The sequence below is a fragment of the Salmo salar genome, chromosome 21 (assembly GCF_965601325.2).
Source record: "Salmo salar chromosome 21, fSalSal1, whole genome shotgun sequence".
Lineage (NCBI taxonomy): Eukaryota > Metazoa > Chordata > Actinopteri > Salmoniformes > Salmonidae > Salmo > Salmo salar.
The window spans coordinates 37,415,007-37,433,715 of record NC_138311.1 but is presented as its reverse complement, the minus strand read 5'-3'; the positions used below and the strand labels follow the sequence as shown (position 1 = coordinate 37,433,715).

Sequence of the window (18,709 nt, the reverse complement as noted above, 5' to 3'; positions counted from 1 at the left end):
ACATCAATAAGTCAATTATTAATTATTTCCTCATATCAGTCTCATTCTGAACGTCGTTGACTATGTAAATCTGCACGAACCCTAACTTAAGTGATGAATCAGCGATACACAAACTGGCTTAATTATTTATTTACTAACTAACTAAATCACACAGAAATACATAAAAACACATACATGGTTTGGAAACTACACTCACCGTAGTCAGAATATTTAGTCCCATAACAACCGCTCATTCAGATTAGAAATGCAACATATATTTACGGGTAGATGTCTCTCTGTTGAAACCACTCATTCAGTCTATGGCGAGTAGTTTGATGTAAGTTTCTGGATGTCCACCAGAAGTCACAATGTCCTTAGTTGTATGCTACTTTGTCTTGGAGTGTTCGTTAGAATAGATACATCAGAGGTGTACCACCCCGTTGTGATGGGGATCTATTCTTCTCTCCAGTCTTTGGTCAGTTGTCCTAGACTACTTTACATGCATAGCTGCAGACGGTGCATGTTTTGGTGTAGTCTTCATCTTCTTCAATCGTTGAGAGATTCAGAGGGTCTTACCATTTTCTGATCTTGGAGTTTTTAATCATTTCAACATGTGGACCATGTCCTCACATTCTCTGGTCTGTATTTAAAGTCCTTTTAAGCACTCTGGCCTTGGACAGCGTTCCGTCCTGTTGACACAATGTCTGTGTTCACGTGGGCGTGGTTACTAACTGGGCCCAGGTTTATATGAAATGCCATTATCTCATTTAGAAGGCTAAAATCACATTTCTATCTTTTCAAAAGTATTCTTAATAATTTATTTCATACAACATTTAGATGTAAACCTGATAAATAGCACGTGTACACTTTGAGTCACAGTCTTTCTGATAATCTTAATGACATCACAAAATAGATATTAATTTTCTATATTCCATACCTCATCATCCCCAACGTTTGAATGTTTAAATAAATTGGCCCAGTGTCCGTTCGTTGAAGTTTTGGCAAGAGTCTCTACCGAACCCTTCTTAATTGGAAAAATAAAATTCAAAACATAGGTATATATTTTACTGGTGCACAAAATGAACCGTGCATCAACATCAGTGTTCAAAGAACAAAACCATTAAAACATGATTTTCACACAAAAACAAAAACATAATAATGAATATTTACTGCAAATCAGTGTGACTTCTGCTGTTGCCTTTCAGAGACCAGTTCAGAAATGCGCGGCTTCACCTTGGCAAGTGCCACTCTCATGTCATTTTCGCAACAAAGTCTGTTCCTTTTCTTCGTTTTTATGTCCAGCATCCTCGAAAAGGATTGCTCGCAAAGATATGTTGTAACAAACGGTATGAAAATCTCCAGAGCTTTCTTAGCAATAACAGGGTACGTTACCATTTGTTGACACCAAAACGTTGAGAGCGTTGTTGTTCTGAAGAGTTGCTGTATACAATGCGTAACAATGATGTGTGGTGCATCGGCTTTCACTAGCGCACCAAAACCAGACTTTCTTCCCAGCATGACTGGAGCTCCGTCCGAACAAACTGCAGAAACCATATCCCACGAAAGATTGCTGTCTTTGAAGAAGTCATCCACAAGTTTATTCACATCGGCTGCCTTAGTTGTTGTCGTAAGAGGCTTACAAAATGTGAATCCATATTGTACATATTCGTCCGACCACTTTCTTTTTTTGCTCGACATAGTTAGTATGAAGGGATTAAAATATTAAGAAAGAAATCACACGACGTACCATCACGACAGTCACAATTCGACTACTGAGCGCGCCAAATTCCCTGCAGCACAGATAGGCCAAGCGATGTTGCGTGATCACCGGCAGCCAATGATGGCCAAGCGGGCCGTGTCATCACGAATCATATGAGTCGGGTGTGTGTCTTGACCTCCGCCGAACCCCTGAGACTGACTCACCGAACCCCTGGGGTTCGATCGAACCCAGGTTAAGAACCACTGCTCTACACACAGCACATTCCTTTGTTCAATACTGCAGGGCAAGAGAGACCAAGTTTACGACCGGCGTTAAGTCATAAAACCATCCCAACTCCCCCCTTCCTCTCTAGTGGGGGAGAGGGGGGGGGGGGGTCTGGCAATCTGTCAGCCCTGTGCCAAGCTGATCTGGCGCCTTTGATCCTCACCAAGGAGAGAGTCATGACAGTGATGTGACAAGGTAGGGGTCGTACACTTAAGATTTACTTCGTAAAAGACCAAGTCAATATTAATGTCAAGAACAGCTCAAATAAGCAAAGAGAAACAACAGTCCATCATTACTTTAAGACATGAAGGTCAGTCAATCCGGAAAATGTCAAGAATTCTTCAACTGCAGTCGCAAGATGAATCTAGCTCTCATGAGGACCGCCTCAGGAAAGGAAGACCCAGCGTTACCTCTGCAGAGACTGCATGAATCAAGCCTTCATGGTCAAATTGTTGCAAAGAAACCACTACTAAAGGACACCAATAAGAGACTTTCTTGGGCCAAGAAACACGAGCAATGGACATCAGACCGGTGGAAATCTTTCCTTTGGTCAGATGAGTCCAAATGTGATATTTTTCCTCCATCTGCCATGTCTTTGAGACGCAGAGTAGGTGAATGGATTATCTCTGCATGTGTGGTTACCACCGCAAAGCATGGAGGAGGGGGTGTGGGGGTGCTTTGCTGGTGACACTGTCAGTGATTTATTTAGAATTCAAGGCACACTAAACCAGCATGGCTACAGCGATATGCCATCCCATCTGGTTTGTGCTTAGTGGCACTATCATTTGTTTTTCAACAGGACAATGACCCAAAACACACCTCCAGGCTGTGATGGAGTGCTGCATCAGATGACTTGACCTCCACAATCACCCGACCTCAACCCAATTGAGATGGTTTGGGATGAGTTGGACCCCAGACTGTTGGAAAAGCATTCCTCATGAAGTTGGTTGAGAGAATGCCAAAAGTGTGCAAAGCTGTCATCAAGGCAAAGGGTGGCAACTTTGAAGAACCTAAAATATAAAATACATTTTGATTTGCTTAACACTTTTTTGGTTACTACATACAGTTGAAGTCGGAAGACTACATTTTTACATTTTAGTCATTTAGCAGACGCTCTTATCCAGAGCGACTTACAGCAGTGAATACATACATTTCATGCATTTTTTTTTGTACTACATACACTTAGTTTGGGGTCATTAAAACTAGTTTTTTCAACCACTCCACAAATGTCTTGTTAACAAACTATAGTGTTGGCAAGTTGGTTAGGACATCTACTTTGTGCATGACACAATTGATTTTTCCAACAATTGTTTACAGACAGATTATTTCACTCAATCACAATTCTAGTAGGTCAGAAGTTTACATACACTAAGTTGACAGCCTTTAAACAGCTTGGAAAATTCCAGAAAATTATGTCATGGCTTTTGAAGCTTCATAGGCTAATTGACATAATTTGAGTCAATTGGAGGTGTACCTGTGGATGTATTTCAAGGCCTACCTTCAAACTCAGTGCCTCTTTGCTTGACATTATGGAAAATCAAAGGAAATCAGACAAGACTTCAGAAAAAAAAATTGTAGACCTCCACAAGTCTGGTTCATCCTTGGAAGCAATTTCTAAACACCTGAGGGTACCACATTCATCTGGAAACAAACAATAGTACGCAAGTATAAACACCATGGGACCACGCAGCCGTCATACCGCTCTGGAAGGATACGTGTTCTGTCTCCCAGAGATTAACGTAATTTGGTGCGAAAAGCGCAAATCAATCCCAGAACAACAGCAAAGGACCTTGTGAAGATGCTGGAGAAAACAGGTACAAAATTATCTATATCCACAGTAAAACGATTCCTATAATCGGCATAACCTGAAAGGCCGCTCAGCAAGGAAGAAGCTCCTGCTCCAAAACCACCATAAAAAAGCCAGACTACGGTTTGCAACTGCACATGGGGACAAAGATCGTACTTTTTGGAGAAATGTCCTCTGGTCTGATGAAATCAAAATAAAACAGTTTGGCCATAATGGCCATTGTTATGTTTGGAGGAAAAGGGGAAAGCTTGCAAGCCGAAGAACACCATCCCAACCGTGAAGCACGGGGGTATCATCATGTTGTGGGGGAGTTTTGCTGCAGGAGGGACTGGGGCACTTCACAAAATAGATGAGCGCATGAGGGAGGAAAATTATGTGGATATATTGAAGCAACATCTCAAGACATCAGTCAGGAAGTTAAAGCTTGGTCGCAAATGGGTCTTCCAAATGGACAATGACCCCAAGCATACTTCCAAAGTTGTGGCAAAATGGCTTAAGGACAACAAAGTCAAGGTATTGGAGTGGCCATCACAAATCCCTGACCTCAATCCTATAGAAAATTTGTGGCCAGAACTGAAAAAGTGTATGCGAGCAAGGAGGCCTACAAACCTAACTCAGTTACACCAGCTCTGTCAGGAAGAATGGGCCAAAATTCACCCAACTTATTGTGGGAAGCTTGTGGAAGGCTACCCGAAACGTTTGACCCAAGTTAAACAATTTAAAGGCAATGCTACCAAATACAAATTGAGTGTATGTAATCTTCTGACCCACTGGTAATGTGATGAAAGAAATAAAAGCTGAAATAAATCATTATCTCAACTATTATTCTGACATTTGATCCTAACTGACCTAAGACGGAGTTTTTACTAGGATTAAATAAGAGGGAATTGTGAAAAACTGAGTTTTAATGCATTCGGCTAAGATGTATGTACTTCAACTGTATTTCCATATGTGTTATTTCATAGTTCTGATGTCTTCACTGTTATTCTACAACGTATACAATTGGAAAAATAAAGAAAAACTCTTGAATGAGTAGGTGTGTACAAACTTTTGACTGGTACTGTATTTAAACTCAGCAAAAAAGAAATGTCCTATCACTGTCAACTGCATTTATTTTCAGCAAACTTAACATGTGTAAATATTTGTATGAACATAACAAGATTCAACAACAGACATGAACTGAACAAGTTCCACAGACATGTGACTAACAGAAATGGAATAATGTGTCCCTGAACAAAGGGGGGGGGGGGGGGGGGGGGGGGGGGTCAAAATCATAAGTAACAGTCAGTATCTGGTGTGGCCATCAGCTGCATTAAGTACTGCAGTGCATCTCCTCATGGACTGCACCAGATTTGCCAGTTCTTGCTTTGAGATGTTACCCCACTCATCCACCAAGGCACCTGCAAGTTCCCGGACATTACTGGGGGGAATGGCCCTCACCCTCCGATCCAACAGGTACCAGACGTGCTCAATAGGATTGAGATCCGGGCTCTTTGCTGGCCATGGTAGAACACTAACATTCCTGTCTTGCAGGAACGAGCAGTATGGCTGGTGGCATTGTCATGCTGGAGGGTCATGTCAGGATGAGCCTGCAGGAAGGGTATTACATGAAAGAGGAGGATGTCATCCCTGTAACGCAGAGAGTTGAGATTGCCTGCAATGACCACAAGCTCAGTCCGATGATGCTGTGCCACACCGCCCCAGACCATGACGGACCTTCCACCTCCAAATCGATCCCGCTCCAGAGTACAGGCCTCGGTGTAACGCTCATTCCTTCAACAATAAACGCGAATCCGACTATCACCCCTGCTGAGACAAAACCGCGACTCGTCAGTGAAGAGCACTTTTTGCCAGTCCTGTCTGGTCCAGAGATGGTGGGTTTGTGCCCATAGGCGACGTTGTTGCCGGTGATATCTGGTGAGGACCTGCCTTACAACAGGCCTACAAGCCCTCAGTCCAGCCTCTCTCAGCCTATTGCGGACAGTCTGCGCACTGATGGAGGGATTGTGTGTTCCTGGTGTAACTCGGACAGTTGTTGTTGCCATCCTGTACCTGTCCTGCAGGTGTGATGTTCGGATGTACCAATCCTGTGCAGGTGTTGTTACACGTGGTTTGCTACTGCGAGGACGAACAGCTGTCCGTCCTGTCTCCCTGTAGCGCTGTCTTAGGCGTCTCACAGTATGGACATTGCCATTTATTGCCCTGGCCACATCTGCAGTCCTCATGCCTCCTTGCAGCATGTTCACGTAGATGTGCAGGGACCCTGGGCATCTTTCTTTTGGTGTTTTTCCAGAGTCAGTAGAAAGGCCTCTTTAGTGTCCTACGTTTTCATAACTGTGACCTTAATTGCCTGCCGTCTAAGCTGTTAGTGTCTTAACGACCGTTCCACAGGTGCATGTTCAGTAATTCAAATCAAAGTTTATTTGTCACGTGCAGCGAATACAACAGGTGTAGACCTTACAGTGAAATGCTTACTTACACCAATAGTGCGAAAAAAAGGTGTGTGTGTGTGTGTGGAGGTAAGTAAAGAAATAAAAACAGTAAAAAGACATATGAAAATAACAGTAGCAAGTCTATATACAGACACTGGTTAGTCAGGTTTATTGAGGTAGTATGTACATGTAGGTATGGTTAACGTGACTATGCATATATGATGAACAGAGAGTAGCAGTAGTGTAAAAAGAGGGGTTGGCGGGTGGTGGGACACAATGCAGATAGCCCGGTTAGCCAATGTGCGGGAGCACTGGTTGGTTGGGCCAATTTGAGGTAGTATGTACATGAATGTATAGTTAAAGTGACTATGCATATATGATAAACAGAGAGTAGCAGCAGCGTAAAAGAGGGGGGGGGGGGGGGGGGGGGGGGGGGGGGCACAATGCAAATAATCCGGGTAACCATTTGGTTACCTGTTCAGGAGACTTATGGCTTGGGGGTAAAAACTGTTGAGAAGCCTTTTTGTCCTAGACTTGGCACTCCGGTACTGCTTGCCATGCGGTAGTAGAGAGAACAGTCTATGACTGGGGTGGCTGGGGTCTTTGACAATTTTTAGGGTCTTCCTCTCACACCGCCTGGCGTAGAGGTCCTGGATGGCAGGCAGCTTTGCCCCTCTGAAGTGCCTTGCGGTCGGAGGCCGAGCAATTGCCGTACCAGGCAGTGATGCAACCGGTCAGGATGCTCTCAATGTTGCAAATCTTTTTAGTTTCCTGAAAGGGAATAGGCTTTGTGCCCTCTTCACGACTGTCTTGGTGTGTTTGGACCATTCTCGTTTGTTGGTGATGTGGACACCAAGGAACTTGAAGCTCTCAACCTGCTCCACTACAGCCCCGATGATGAGAATGGGGGCGTGCTCGGTGCTCCTTTTCCTGTAGTCCACAATCATCTCCTTAGTCACGTTGAGGGATAGGTTGTTATTCAGGCACCACCCGGACAGGTCTCTGACCTCCTCCCTATAGGCTGTCTCGTCGTTGATCAGGCCTACCACTGTTGTGTCGTCTGCAAACTTAATGTGTGTTGGAGTCGTGCCTGGCCACGCAGTCGTGGGTGAACAGGGAGTACAGGAGGGGACTGAGCATGCACCCCCTCCAGTGTTGAGGATCAGCGTGGCAGATGTGTTGCTACCTACCCTTACCACCTGACGGCCCGTCAGGAAGTCCAGGATCCAGTTGCAGAAGGAGGTGTTTAGTCCCAGGTTCCTTAGCTTAGTGATGAGCTTTGAGGGTACTATGGTGTTGAACGCTGAGCTGTAGTCAATGAATAGCATTCTCACATAGGTGTTCCTTTTGTCCAGGTGGGAAAGGGCAGTGTGGAGTGCAATAGAGATTGCATCATCTGTGGATCTGTTTGGGCGGTATGCAAATTGGAGTGAGTCTAGGGTTTCTGGGATAATGGTGTTGATGGTGTTGATGTGAGCCTTTCAAAGCATGGCTACGGACGTGAGTGCTATGGGTCTGTAGTCATTTAGGCAAGTTGCCTTTGTGTTTTTGGGCACAGGGACTATGGTGGTCTGCTTGAAACATGTTGGTATTACAGACTCAATCAGGGACATGTTGAAAATGTCAGTGAAGACACCTGCCAGTTGGTCAGCACATGCCCGGAGCACACGTCCTGGTAATCCGTCTGGTCCCGCAGCCTTGTATATGTTGACCTGTTTAAAGGTCTTACTCACGTTGGCTACGGAGAGCATGATCACACAGTCGTCCGGAACAGTTGATGCTCTCATGCATGCCTCAGTGTTGCTTACCTCAAAGCGAGCATAGAAGTGATTTAGCTCATCTGGTAGGGTCGTGTCACTGGGTAGCTCGCGGCTGTGCTTCCCTTTGTAGTCTGTAATAGTTTGCAAGCCCTGCCACAACCAACAAGCGTCGGAGCCGGTGTAGTATGATTCAATCTTAGCCCTGTATTGACGCTTTGCCTGTTTGATGGTTCGTCGCAGGGCGTAGCGGGATTTCTTGTAAGCTTCCGGGTTAGAGTCCCGCACCTTGAAAGCGGCAGCTCTACCCTTTAGCTCAGTGCGAATGTTGCCTGTAATCCATGGCTTCTGGTTGGGGTATGTACAGTCACTGTGGGGACGACGTCCTCGATGCACTTATTGATAAAGCCAGTGACTGAGGAATACACCACATCAATGTCATCGGAAGAATCCCGGAACATGTTCCAGTCTGTGATAGCAAAACAGTCCTGTAGTTTAGCATCTTCATTGAACAAGCATGGGAAACAGTGTTTAAACCCTTTAGAAATTAAGATCTGTTAAGTTATTTGGATTGTTATGAATTATCTTTGAAAAACAGGGTCCTGAAAAAGGGAGAATTTTTTTTTTTGCTGAGTTAATATATATTTTTTTACATTAATTTAACTGCTTATTTTGGGCAGTAAACAGTCTAAGCCCTGTCTAAGTCAAGGAAAGGTATAAGATTTTTTTTTTAAATAATTGAAGTATCAAAAGAAAATATCTGGAGAAGATTTTCATCAAGGATCCCTGTACTTTGCTTAGTTCATCTTTCCCACGATCCTGACTAGTCTCCCAGTCCCTGCTCCTGAAAAACATCTCCACAGCATGATGCAGCCACCACCATGCTTCACCGTAGGGATGGTGCCAGGTTTCCTCCAGACGTGACGCTTGGCATTCAGGCCAAAGAGTTCAATCTTGGTTTCATCAGACCAGAGAATCTTGTTTCTCATGGTCTGAGAGTCCTTTAGGTAAACTCCAAGCGGGCTGTCTGTCATGCTTTTTAAAAGGCCTGATTGGTGGAGTGCTGCAGAGATAGTTGTCCTTCTGGAAGGTTCTCCAATCTCCACAGAGGACCTCTAGACCTGTTATTGCTTTGTCATTATTGCGTATTGTGAATATTTAATACATTTTAGAATAAGGCTGAAACGTAACAGAATGTGGAAAAAGTCAAGGGGTCTGAATACTTTCCGAAGGCTCTGTATATGTGAGAGATCAGAAAGATCTAGGAAACATTTATTTTAGATGTATTTAACCCCTTATTTTTTGTCACTAAACATTCTCTATTAATAATTCCATTTTTTTTTTTTTACTGGTACCGGGGGACCTTCAGACGAGTCTTGTGAGCGTCCTAGAGAAAAGCAAGAGTCTCACCTTTACACAGAGGGGTCATACTAGTGTGTAGCCCAAACTGTTGGGACACCACAGACAGAAGTTGGCAGATCGGCTGTAGCGACTTCAGACGAGTCCCAAGACACTTGTGGGGGTTGTAGAGCAAAACGTGTTCGTGAGAGTCATCTTTCCATAGAGGGGTCATAATAGTTTGTAGACCAAACCGTTTGGAAGCTACTCGGGATGTCTCATGATCTGACATACACTGCTCTTTCAAAGGTGGATGCAAAAAAGCTGATCTCTCTAGTTTAAACTGACAGATTGTTATGGGGATTTTTAATTATGCTAATAAGATTTCTGCAGCCTTAGGAGTTAATGTATTTATTCAGGTTCACATTGTGGACCGAACTGAGGTCCCCGTACCGAACAGTTCGGAAACGAATACGTGTACCGTAACATACATAAACATTTCTCTACACTCGCAATAACATCTGCTAACAATGTGTATGTGGCCAATAAAATTTGATTTGACATCCCTAATAAAGATGTACCGTTACACCCCTAATAAAAGGTGTATAGGGTTGCAGGCTTACCTGTCCAGCTCAGACTCCAGCTGACAGTATGCAGCGTAGGCCACAATGTTCTCCTGTCCACAGCGTTCTGTAGTCACCCCGCTGACGTAGAGGACAAAATCAGCCCCTTCCACCCCCTTCCCGTCCGGAGGCCCTGCCGAGCCACACGACCTCCCTGTCTCACTGCACACCTTGCATTGCTGGAAATCCGATACACAGAATACCATTTATTTCATTTTAGTTATTTAACCACAGGAAAGTCACATTGTGACCCAGGTCTCCTTTACAGGTGAGCCCTGAATCTACAAGTAAGACCTGAAATACCTTGCATTACTGAAAATCACATGATGATCATAATAATAACATCATCACAGTACAGTACTCAAGACCAACATCAGCCAACCTTTCTATAGGCCTATCAGTTTAGCATCTTTTTAAAAATACATATTTTATTGATAGGGATAGATGGAATAAGCAGGGAGAGAGGGAAGACCGTGTGAAGACCGGTGTGTCCGGAACTGGATTCCACGCAGGCATGTGGATCGCATGTGCGTCAAGGGCGGTTTCCTATCATTCCATTTAACCTTGGTTAGTCTCATTGAGATAATGTCTTTTGCAAGAAAGACCTGTTCAACATAGCAGCAGAAGGCAATAATAGCAAGTCAGGTGAGTAGATATTCTGTAGAGGAAACCCAGTTGAGCATGTAAGCATAGGTTTTAACTACCGTAAATTCCGGACTATAAGCCGCAACTTTTTTCCAAGGCTTTGAACCTCGCGGCTTAAACAATGACGCGGCTAATATGGATTTTTCCCGCTTTCAATTTAAAAAATAATTAAAAAAAACACATTCTGTGACGTGTTCAGTTTTTTGGCGGCATGAAGCTTTCATTAGACCGATGAAATTGCCGAACGGGTTACGGTCAAACAAGTTTTTTGTTTACTGTTTAGATTAAATCGAGCGCCCTCAAACTACCCATCATTCTGATTGAGGTAGTCATTTTGTCACCCTCATCATGGCAAAGACACGGAGAAATGCATATGATGCAGCTTTCAAGTTGAAGGCGATTGATCTGGCTGTTGGAAAAGGAAATAGAGCTGCTGCACGGGAGCTTGGTCTTAATGAGTCGATGATAAGACGTTGGAAACAGCAGTGTGAGGAATTGACTCAGTGCAAAAAGACAACTAAAGCTTACTGCTAATTTTTTATTTTTTGTTACAAGCCGTGTTTCGTTAAAGCCTATTTATTTTTGTTACAAGCCGTGTTTCGTTAAAGCCTGTGTAAAGTTCATTTGTTTCAATGTACCGGTAGGCACCTGCGGCTTATTTATGTTCAAAATATATATATATATTTTTTTTCATTCAGTGGGTGCGGCTTATATTCAGGTGCGCTTAATAGTCCGGAAATTACGGTACTAATTTCTTCAGGCCAAGTAAAATACAACTATTTAAAGTGATTAAATGTACTGTATGTCTAATAGAATAACGTCACTGGTTAAAAAGGCCAAGCTTAAAAGGTGAGTAACAAGCAATAGAGGTCGTCCTTTGTGCTCAGTTGGAAGAGAAAAGGCCCTTGTAATGCCAGGGTAGTGGGTTCGATTCCCGGGACCACCCATACATAAAATGTAAGCACACGACTAAGTCGCTTTGGATAAAAGTGACTGCTAAATGAAATACAGTGGCAATAAATAGTATGTGAACCCTTTGGAAATACCTGGATTTACGCATAAATTGGTCATAAAATTAAATTTGATCTTCATCTAAGTCACAACAGACAAACCCAGTCTGCTTAAACTAATAACACACAAATTAATGTATTTTTCTTGTCTATATTGAATACATCATTTAAACATTCACAGTGTAGGTTGGAAAAAGTATGTGAACCCCAAGGCTAATGACTTCTCCAAAAGCTAATTGGAGTCAGGAGTCAGCTAACCTGGAGTACAATCATTGAGACGAGATTGGAGATGTTGGCTAGAGCTGCCCTATTAAAAAAACCTCACAAAATGTGAGTTTGCTATTCACAAGAAGCATTGCCTGATGTGAACCATGCCTCTAACAAAAGAGATCTCAGAAGACCCAAGATTAAGAATTGTTGACATGCATAAAGCTGGAAAGGGTTACAAAAGTATCTCTAAAAGCCTTGATGTTCATCAGTCCACGGTAAGACAAATGGTCTGAGAAAGTTCAGCACTGTTGCTACTCTCCCTAGGAGTGGCCGTCCTGCAAAGATGACTGCAAGAGCACAGCGCAGAATGCTCAATGAGGTAAAGAAGAATCTTAGAGTGTCAGCTAAAGACTTAATGAAATCTCTGGAACATGCCAACATCTCTGTTGACGAATCTACGAAATTCTGCAAAACAAAAATGTCCCTTTTTCAAGAACCTGTCTTTCAAAGATAAGTTTTGGATTTTTACAAATTAACAGATCTTCATTGTAAAGAGTTTAAACACTGTTTCACATGTTTGTTCAATGAATCATAAACAATTAATGAACATGCACCTGTGGAACGGTCGTTAAGACACTAACAGCTTACAGACGGTAGGCAATTAAGGCCACAGTTATGAAAACTTAGGACACTAAAGAGGCCTTTCTACAGACTGAAAAACACCAAAAGAAAGATGCCCAGGGTCCCTGCTCATCTGCATGAACGTGCCTTGGGCATGCTGCAAGGAGGCATGAGAACTCCAGATGTGGCCAGGGCAATAAATGGCAATGTCCGTACTGTGAGACGCCTAAGACAGCGCTACAGGGAGACAGGACAGACAGCTGATCGTCCTCGCAGTAGCAGATCATGTGTTACAACACCTGCACAGGATCGGTACATCCAAACATCACACCTGCGGGACAGGTACAGGATGGCAACAACTGCCCGAGTTACACCAGAAACACACCAGAAACACACAATCCCTCCATCAGTGCTCAGACTGTCTGCAATAGGCTGAGAGAGGCTGGACTGAGGGCTTGTAGGCTTGTTGTAAGGCAGGTCCTCATCAGACATCACCTATGGGCACAAACCCACCGTCGCTGGACCAGACAGGACTGGCAAAAAGTGCCCTTCACTGACGAGTCACGGTTTTGTCTCAGCAGGGGTGATGGATGGATTCGTGTTTATCGTCGAAGGAATGAGCGTTACACCGAGATCTCTACTCTGGAGCGGGATCGATTTGGAGGTGGAGGGTCACAGCATCATTAGACTGTTGTCATTGCAGGTAATCTCAACGCAGTGCGTTACAGGGAAGACATCCTCCTCCCTCATGTGGTACCCTTCCTGAAGGCACATCCTGACATGACCCTCCAGCATGACAATGCCACCAGCAATACTGCTCGTTCTGTGTGTGATTTCCTGCAAGACAGGACAAGCCATTCCCCCCGAAATGTCTGGGAAATTGCCTTGGTGGAAGAGTGGGGTAACTTCTCACAGCAAGAACTGGAAAATCTGGTGCAGTCTATGAGGAGGAGATGCGCTGCAGTACTTAATGCAGCTGGTTGCCAAACCAGATACTGACTGTTACTTTTGACACCCCCCCCCCCCCTTTGTTCAGGGACACATTACCCCATTTCTGTTAGTCACATGTCTGTGGAACTTGTTCAGTTTATGTCTCAGTTGTTGAATCTTGTCATGTTCATGGGAGGACACCACGGAAGAAGCCACTGCTGTCCAAAGAAAACATTGCTGCATGTCTGAAGTTCGCAAAAAGTGCACCTGGATGTTCCACAGCGCTACTGACAAAGTATTCTATGGACAGATTAAACTAAAGTTGAGTTGTTTGGAAAGAACACACAACACTGTGTGTGGGAAAAAAAAGGCACAGCACACCAACATCAAAACCTCATCCCAACGGTAAAGTATGGTGAAGGGAGCATTATGCTTTGGAGCTGCTTTGCTGCCTCAGGGCCTGGACAGCTTGCTATCAGACGGAAAAATGAATTCCCTAGTTTATCAAGACATTTTGCAGGAGAATGTAAGGCTATCTGTCCGCCAATTGAAGCTCAACAGAAGTTGGGTGATGTAACAGGACAACGACTCAAAACACAGAAATAAATCAACAACAGAAGAAAATACGTCTTGAGTCCTGACCTCAACCCGATTGAGATGCTGTGGCATTTATGCAGAAGTACAGGTAATTCCAAAGGGTTCATATACTTTTTCTTGCCACTGTATATTATATTAGTTAAGACAAAAGCTCCTGGAGAGCGGTTTAAATTAATGCGTGCCTCAAATGACTCTTGACCCGGAAGGGCTAATCATGTTTGAGGCTGTCAGGTCAGTGAGTAGGCACTCCAACCTAAGCCGTATCATAATCCACATTTCGCTGAACTGGTGTAGGGTGCATTAGCTAATCCCATAACTCCAGAATGGTCCAGGGGTGCCCTGGTGGACAACGTATGAGTTATTTTTTTAAAGTATTTTTTATTAACCCACCCACCCTCTTCGGAGAACACAAATATTTGTTGTTACAGATTTTTTGCAACATATCACACTTTACATAAACTTCATACTTTTACATACAGCAACCATATTACAATAATACATTACCGAATATGAGCTCTTTATTCCTACCCCTCAGCCACTCTCAGCCCATCCCACCTATCACCGTAGATCTACCTCGTTTGGTTTCCATGTCCCATATATTTTTCAATTGTGCTGTGAAGTTTTACATGAATTTTGAACCTTTTTAAAATCACAGTATCCACAGATTGTGAGCTAAAGATGAAAAACAATGTCTATGAGTATTATTATATTATTGATTGATTTCTTAATAATCGACTGGAGAACCAGTTCATGTTTAAGTATAACTTATGTATGAGTGACGTTTAAGTATAACTTATGTATGAGTGACGTTTAAGTATAACTTATGTATGAGTGACGCGTTTAGTGAGAGGTTTAATGTTTTAATATTTAAATCATTTTAGCCCCCCAAACTCATATTCATTATATAAATAGGCATGTAACATTTTTTCTGGTTTAATTTTTTTCTGGCTTAGCATTCCAAATAAAGTGATTTTTTTTTGCTCATATGATTTAAAAAAACAAATCGTCTGGAGTAGGCAGCGCCATTAGTAAAAGGGTAAACTGTGATAGGACCAAAGAGTTAACCAATGTGATTATTCCATTAATAGACAAGTATTTACCTCTCCATGGTTGCAGAATCGTATCTATTTTTTTTTTTCAAACTGGTTGTGGTAAGTTAATTTCTATTTTTTTTTCAGATATGAATACCAAGTATGGTCTACTTTACCATCCTTCCATGTTATTGGTAAACTACAAGGTACTGTAAACATTATGTCTTTTAAACGATCCAATACATAACATGGTACTCTTGTCATAATTGGGTCTTAGTCCTGAAAGGCTAGAAAAGTGATCAAGATCTTCAATGAGACCATGCAGGGATCCTGATTGTGGTCTTACGAAAAAACGAGTCATCGGCATACATTAACACTTTTGTTTTTAACTCCCGGAACTCTAACCCTTTGATGTTCTTGTTGGATCTGACTCTTAATAGCTAGCATTTTGATGGCCATAATAAATAGATATGGAGACAACGGACAACCCTGTTTTACTCCTCTTAAGAGCTCAATACTTTCTGAGAAGTAACCATTATTAACTATTTTACACCTGGGGTTGCTGTACATAACTTTAACCCACTGTACGAGATTCACCGAAATTAAAGTAGTCCAGGCATTTATATATAAATTCTAGTCGTACTTTATCAAACGCCTTTTCAAAATCTGCTATGAAGACCATGCCTGGCATCTTTGATGTTTCACAATATTCAATTGTTTCAAGTAATTGTCGTATATTTTCTCCAATATATTGTCCATTTAAAAAAACAGTCTGATCAGGATGAACAATATCTAGTAAAACCTTTTTTATTTTATGTGCGTATAAGTTGTCCATATGGATAGTGGATAGTAGTGGGCAATGTATGAGTTGTCTGTATTTGTAGTGGATAGTAGTGGGCAGGGCAATGTATGTGGACCAAACACATGAATGTGGAAGAACAGGCATCCCTAATGACAATGTACATGCCGTGTTTCATCAATAATAAATCACCACCAGAAATCACAAGGTAATAACGGCGACCAATAACAGTAACCAACACTGACTAAATAGGTTGGTTGATAGAGTAGGTATTACTAATAACTAGTCTATCAACCAACCTACCGGGTCAGTACACCTCAATGGGGTAGACAGACCTGCAGATGATGCTCAGGAACAATGACTGGTCCACACTTTGTGATGTCTGCACATGATCCCTGGCAGTAGCGGTGAGGGTCATCTTTCTTCCTCAGATACTGATTGGTCACACATTGTCTGAACAGGAACACACCATTTTATAATGCAAGAGAAAGATACTGACCCTCTGATTGAGCCTTGTTTAAGGTCTATTCAATAAAATAGATTATCTTGAACATCTTAAAATGTTACACACCCCAATTGAATTACAAACGTGAAATTATAGTATTTTATTCTTGAGATAAGAACATGTTATTGGACTGTGTTGGGGGGTGATGGGAGGTGAGCTCTCTACCTGCTGAGTAGTATAGGCCCTGATTTCCGGCGAACCTGAAAAACCTTCTGTAAATAATCAATTGCTTGTGGAAAAAGTTTATCCTGTAGAAAACAAAAAGGGAGTACCTATGATACCAGCAGCCAGCTAGGATACACAAAACATAATATTAGCCTGGTGCAACAAAACTGAAAAAAGGTAAGATTATCATGTAGATGTGATAAACATGACACACACACACACCACACACACACACAGTTGAAGTCGGAAGTTTACATACACTTAGGTTGGAGTCATTAAAACTCGTTTTTCAACCACTCCATACATTTATTTTTAACAAATTATAGTTTTGGCAAGTCGGTTAGGACATCTACTTTGTGCATGACACAAGCCATTTTTCCAACAATTGTTAACAGACAGATTATTTCACTGTATCACAATTCCAGTGGGTCAGAAGTTTACATACACTAAGTTGACTGTGCCTTTAAACAACTTGGAAAATTCCAGAAAATTATGTCATGGCTTTAGAAGCTTCTGATAGGCTAATTGACAGTTAATTGGAGGTGTACATGTGGATGTATTTCAAGGCCTACCCTCAAACTCAGTGCCTCTTCGCTTGACATCATGGGAAAAATCCAAAGAAAATCAGCCAAGACCTCAGAAAACAAATTGTAGACCTCCACAAGTCTGGTTCATCCTTGGGAGCAATTTCCAAATGCCTAAAGGTACCACGTTCATCTGTACAAACAATAGTACGCAAGTATAAACACCATGGGACCACGCAGCTGTCATACCGCTCCGGAAGGAGTCGCGTTCTGTCTCCTAGAGATGAACATAATTTGGTGCAAAAAGTGCAAATCAATCCCAGAACAACAGCAAAGGACCTTGTGAAGATGCTGGAGGAAACAGGTACAAAAGTATCTATATTCACAGTAAAAGAAGTCCTATATCAACATAACCTGAAAGATCGCTCAGCAAGGAAGAAGCCACTGCTCCAAAACCGTCATTAAGAAAAGCCATACTACAGTTCGCAACTGCACATGGTGACAAAGATCGTACTTTCTGGAGAAATGTCCTCTGGTCTGATGAAACAAAAATAGAACTGTTTGGCCATAATGACCATTGTTATGTTTAGAGGGAAAAGGGGGAGGGTTGCAAGTCGAAGAACACCATCGCAACCGTGAAGCACGGGGGTGGCAGCATCATGTTGTGGGGATGCTTTGCTGCAGGAGGGACTGGTGCACTTCACAAAATAAATGGCATCATGAGGGAGGAAAATAATGTGGATATATTGAAGCAACATCTCAAGACATCAGTCAGGAAGTTAAAGCTTGGTCACAAATGGGTCTTCCAAATGGACAATGACCCCAAGCATACTTCCAAAGTTGTGGCAAAATGGCTTAAGGACAACAAAGTCAAGGTATTGGAGAGGACATCACAAAGCCCTGACCTCAATCCTATAGAAAATTTGTGGGCAGAACTGAAAGAGCGTGTGCGAACAAGGAGGCCTACAAACCTGACTCAGTTACAGCTCTGTCAGGAGGAATGGGCCAAAATTCACCCAACTTATTGTGGGAAGCTTGTGGAAGGCTACCCAAAATGTTTGATCCAAGTTAAACATTTAAAGGCAATGCTACCAAATACTAATTGAGTGTATTTAAACTTCTGACCGACTGGGAATGTGATGAAAGAAATAAAAGCTGAAATAAATCACTCTCTCTACTATTATTCTGACATTTCACATTCTTAAAATAAAGTGGTTATCCTAACTGACCTAAGACGGGGAACTTTTACGAGGACTTAATGTCAGGAATTGTGAAAAACTGAGTTTAAATGTATTTGGCTAAGGTGTATGTAAACTTCCGACTTCAACTGTACGTACACACACACACACACACACACACACACACACACACACACACACACACACACACACACACACACACCCCCCCCCCCCCCCCCCCCCCCCCCGTCAATGGGAAAGAGCTCTGACCTCATTCACACCAACATACCTTCACAAGTCTTCTTTTATCTGAGGTTAACCTTTGGAAGAAGACATAAGATGTATACAATAACATTGAGATCGGCTTACGGTAAGGCCAGGAACACACTTATAAACTCTGAGAATAGTAGGATAGAAATAAACTTACTTGTCCACACTTGAATCATAAATTATTTTTATCTTTAATTGTTGATCAGAGCTTCTTTTGGATAATCTTTCCGACTTCAGATATACTTTATGGACAACCTACAAGAAGAAGCATTGTTGAAAGCAAAGCAGCTACTGTATTATCATC

The 18,709-nt window shown here is 42.5% G+C and overlaps 1 protein-coding gene across 1 annotated transcript in view; it reads right to left on the bottom strand.

Moving 5' to 3' along the window:
- Positions 1-18,709, bottom strand: part of lmln (leishmanolysin-like (metallopeptidase M8 family)) — a 32,262-nt gene that overhangs the window by 12,467 nt on the left and 1,086 nt on the right. Inside the window, exons 2-6 of the mRNA XM_014165188.3 lie at positions 18,563-18,660; positions 18,425-18,455; positions 16,434-16,516; positions 16,099-16,216; positions 9,921-10,099 (exon numbers count right to left, since the gene is read on the bottom strand). Coding sequence (XP_014020663.1) covers positions 9,921-10,099; positions 16,099-16,216; positions 16,434-16,516; positions 18,425-18,455; positions 18,563-18,660 — 509 coding nt within the window. The remainder of the gene's footprint in view (positions 1-9,920; positions 10,100-16,098; positions 16,217-16,433; positions 16,517-18,424; positions 18,456-18,562; positions 18,661-18,709) is intronic.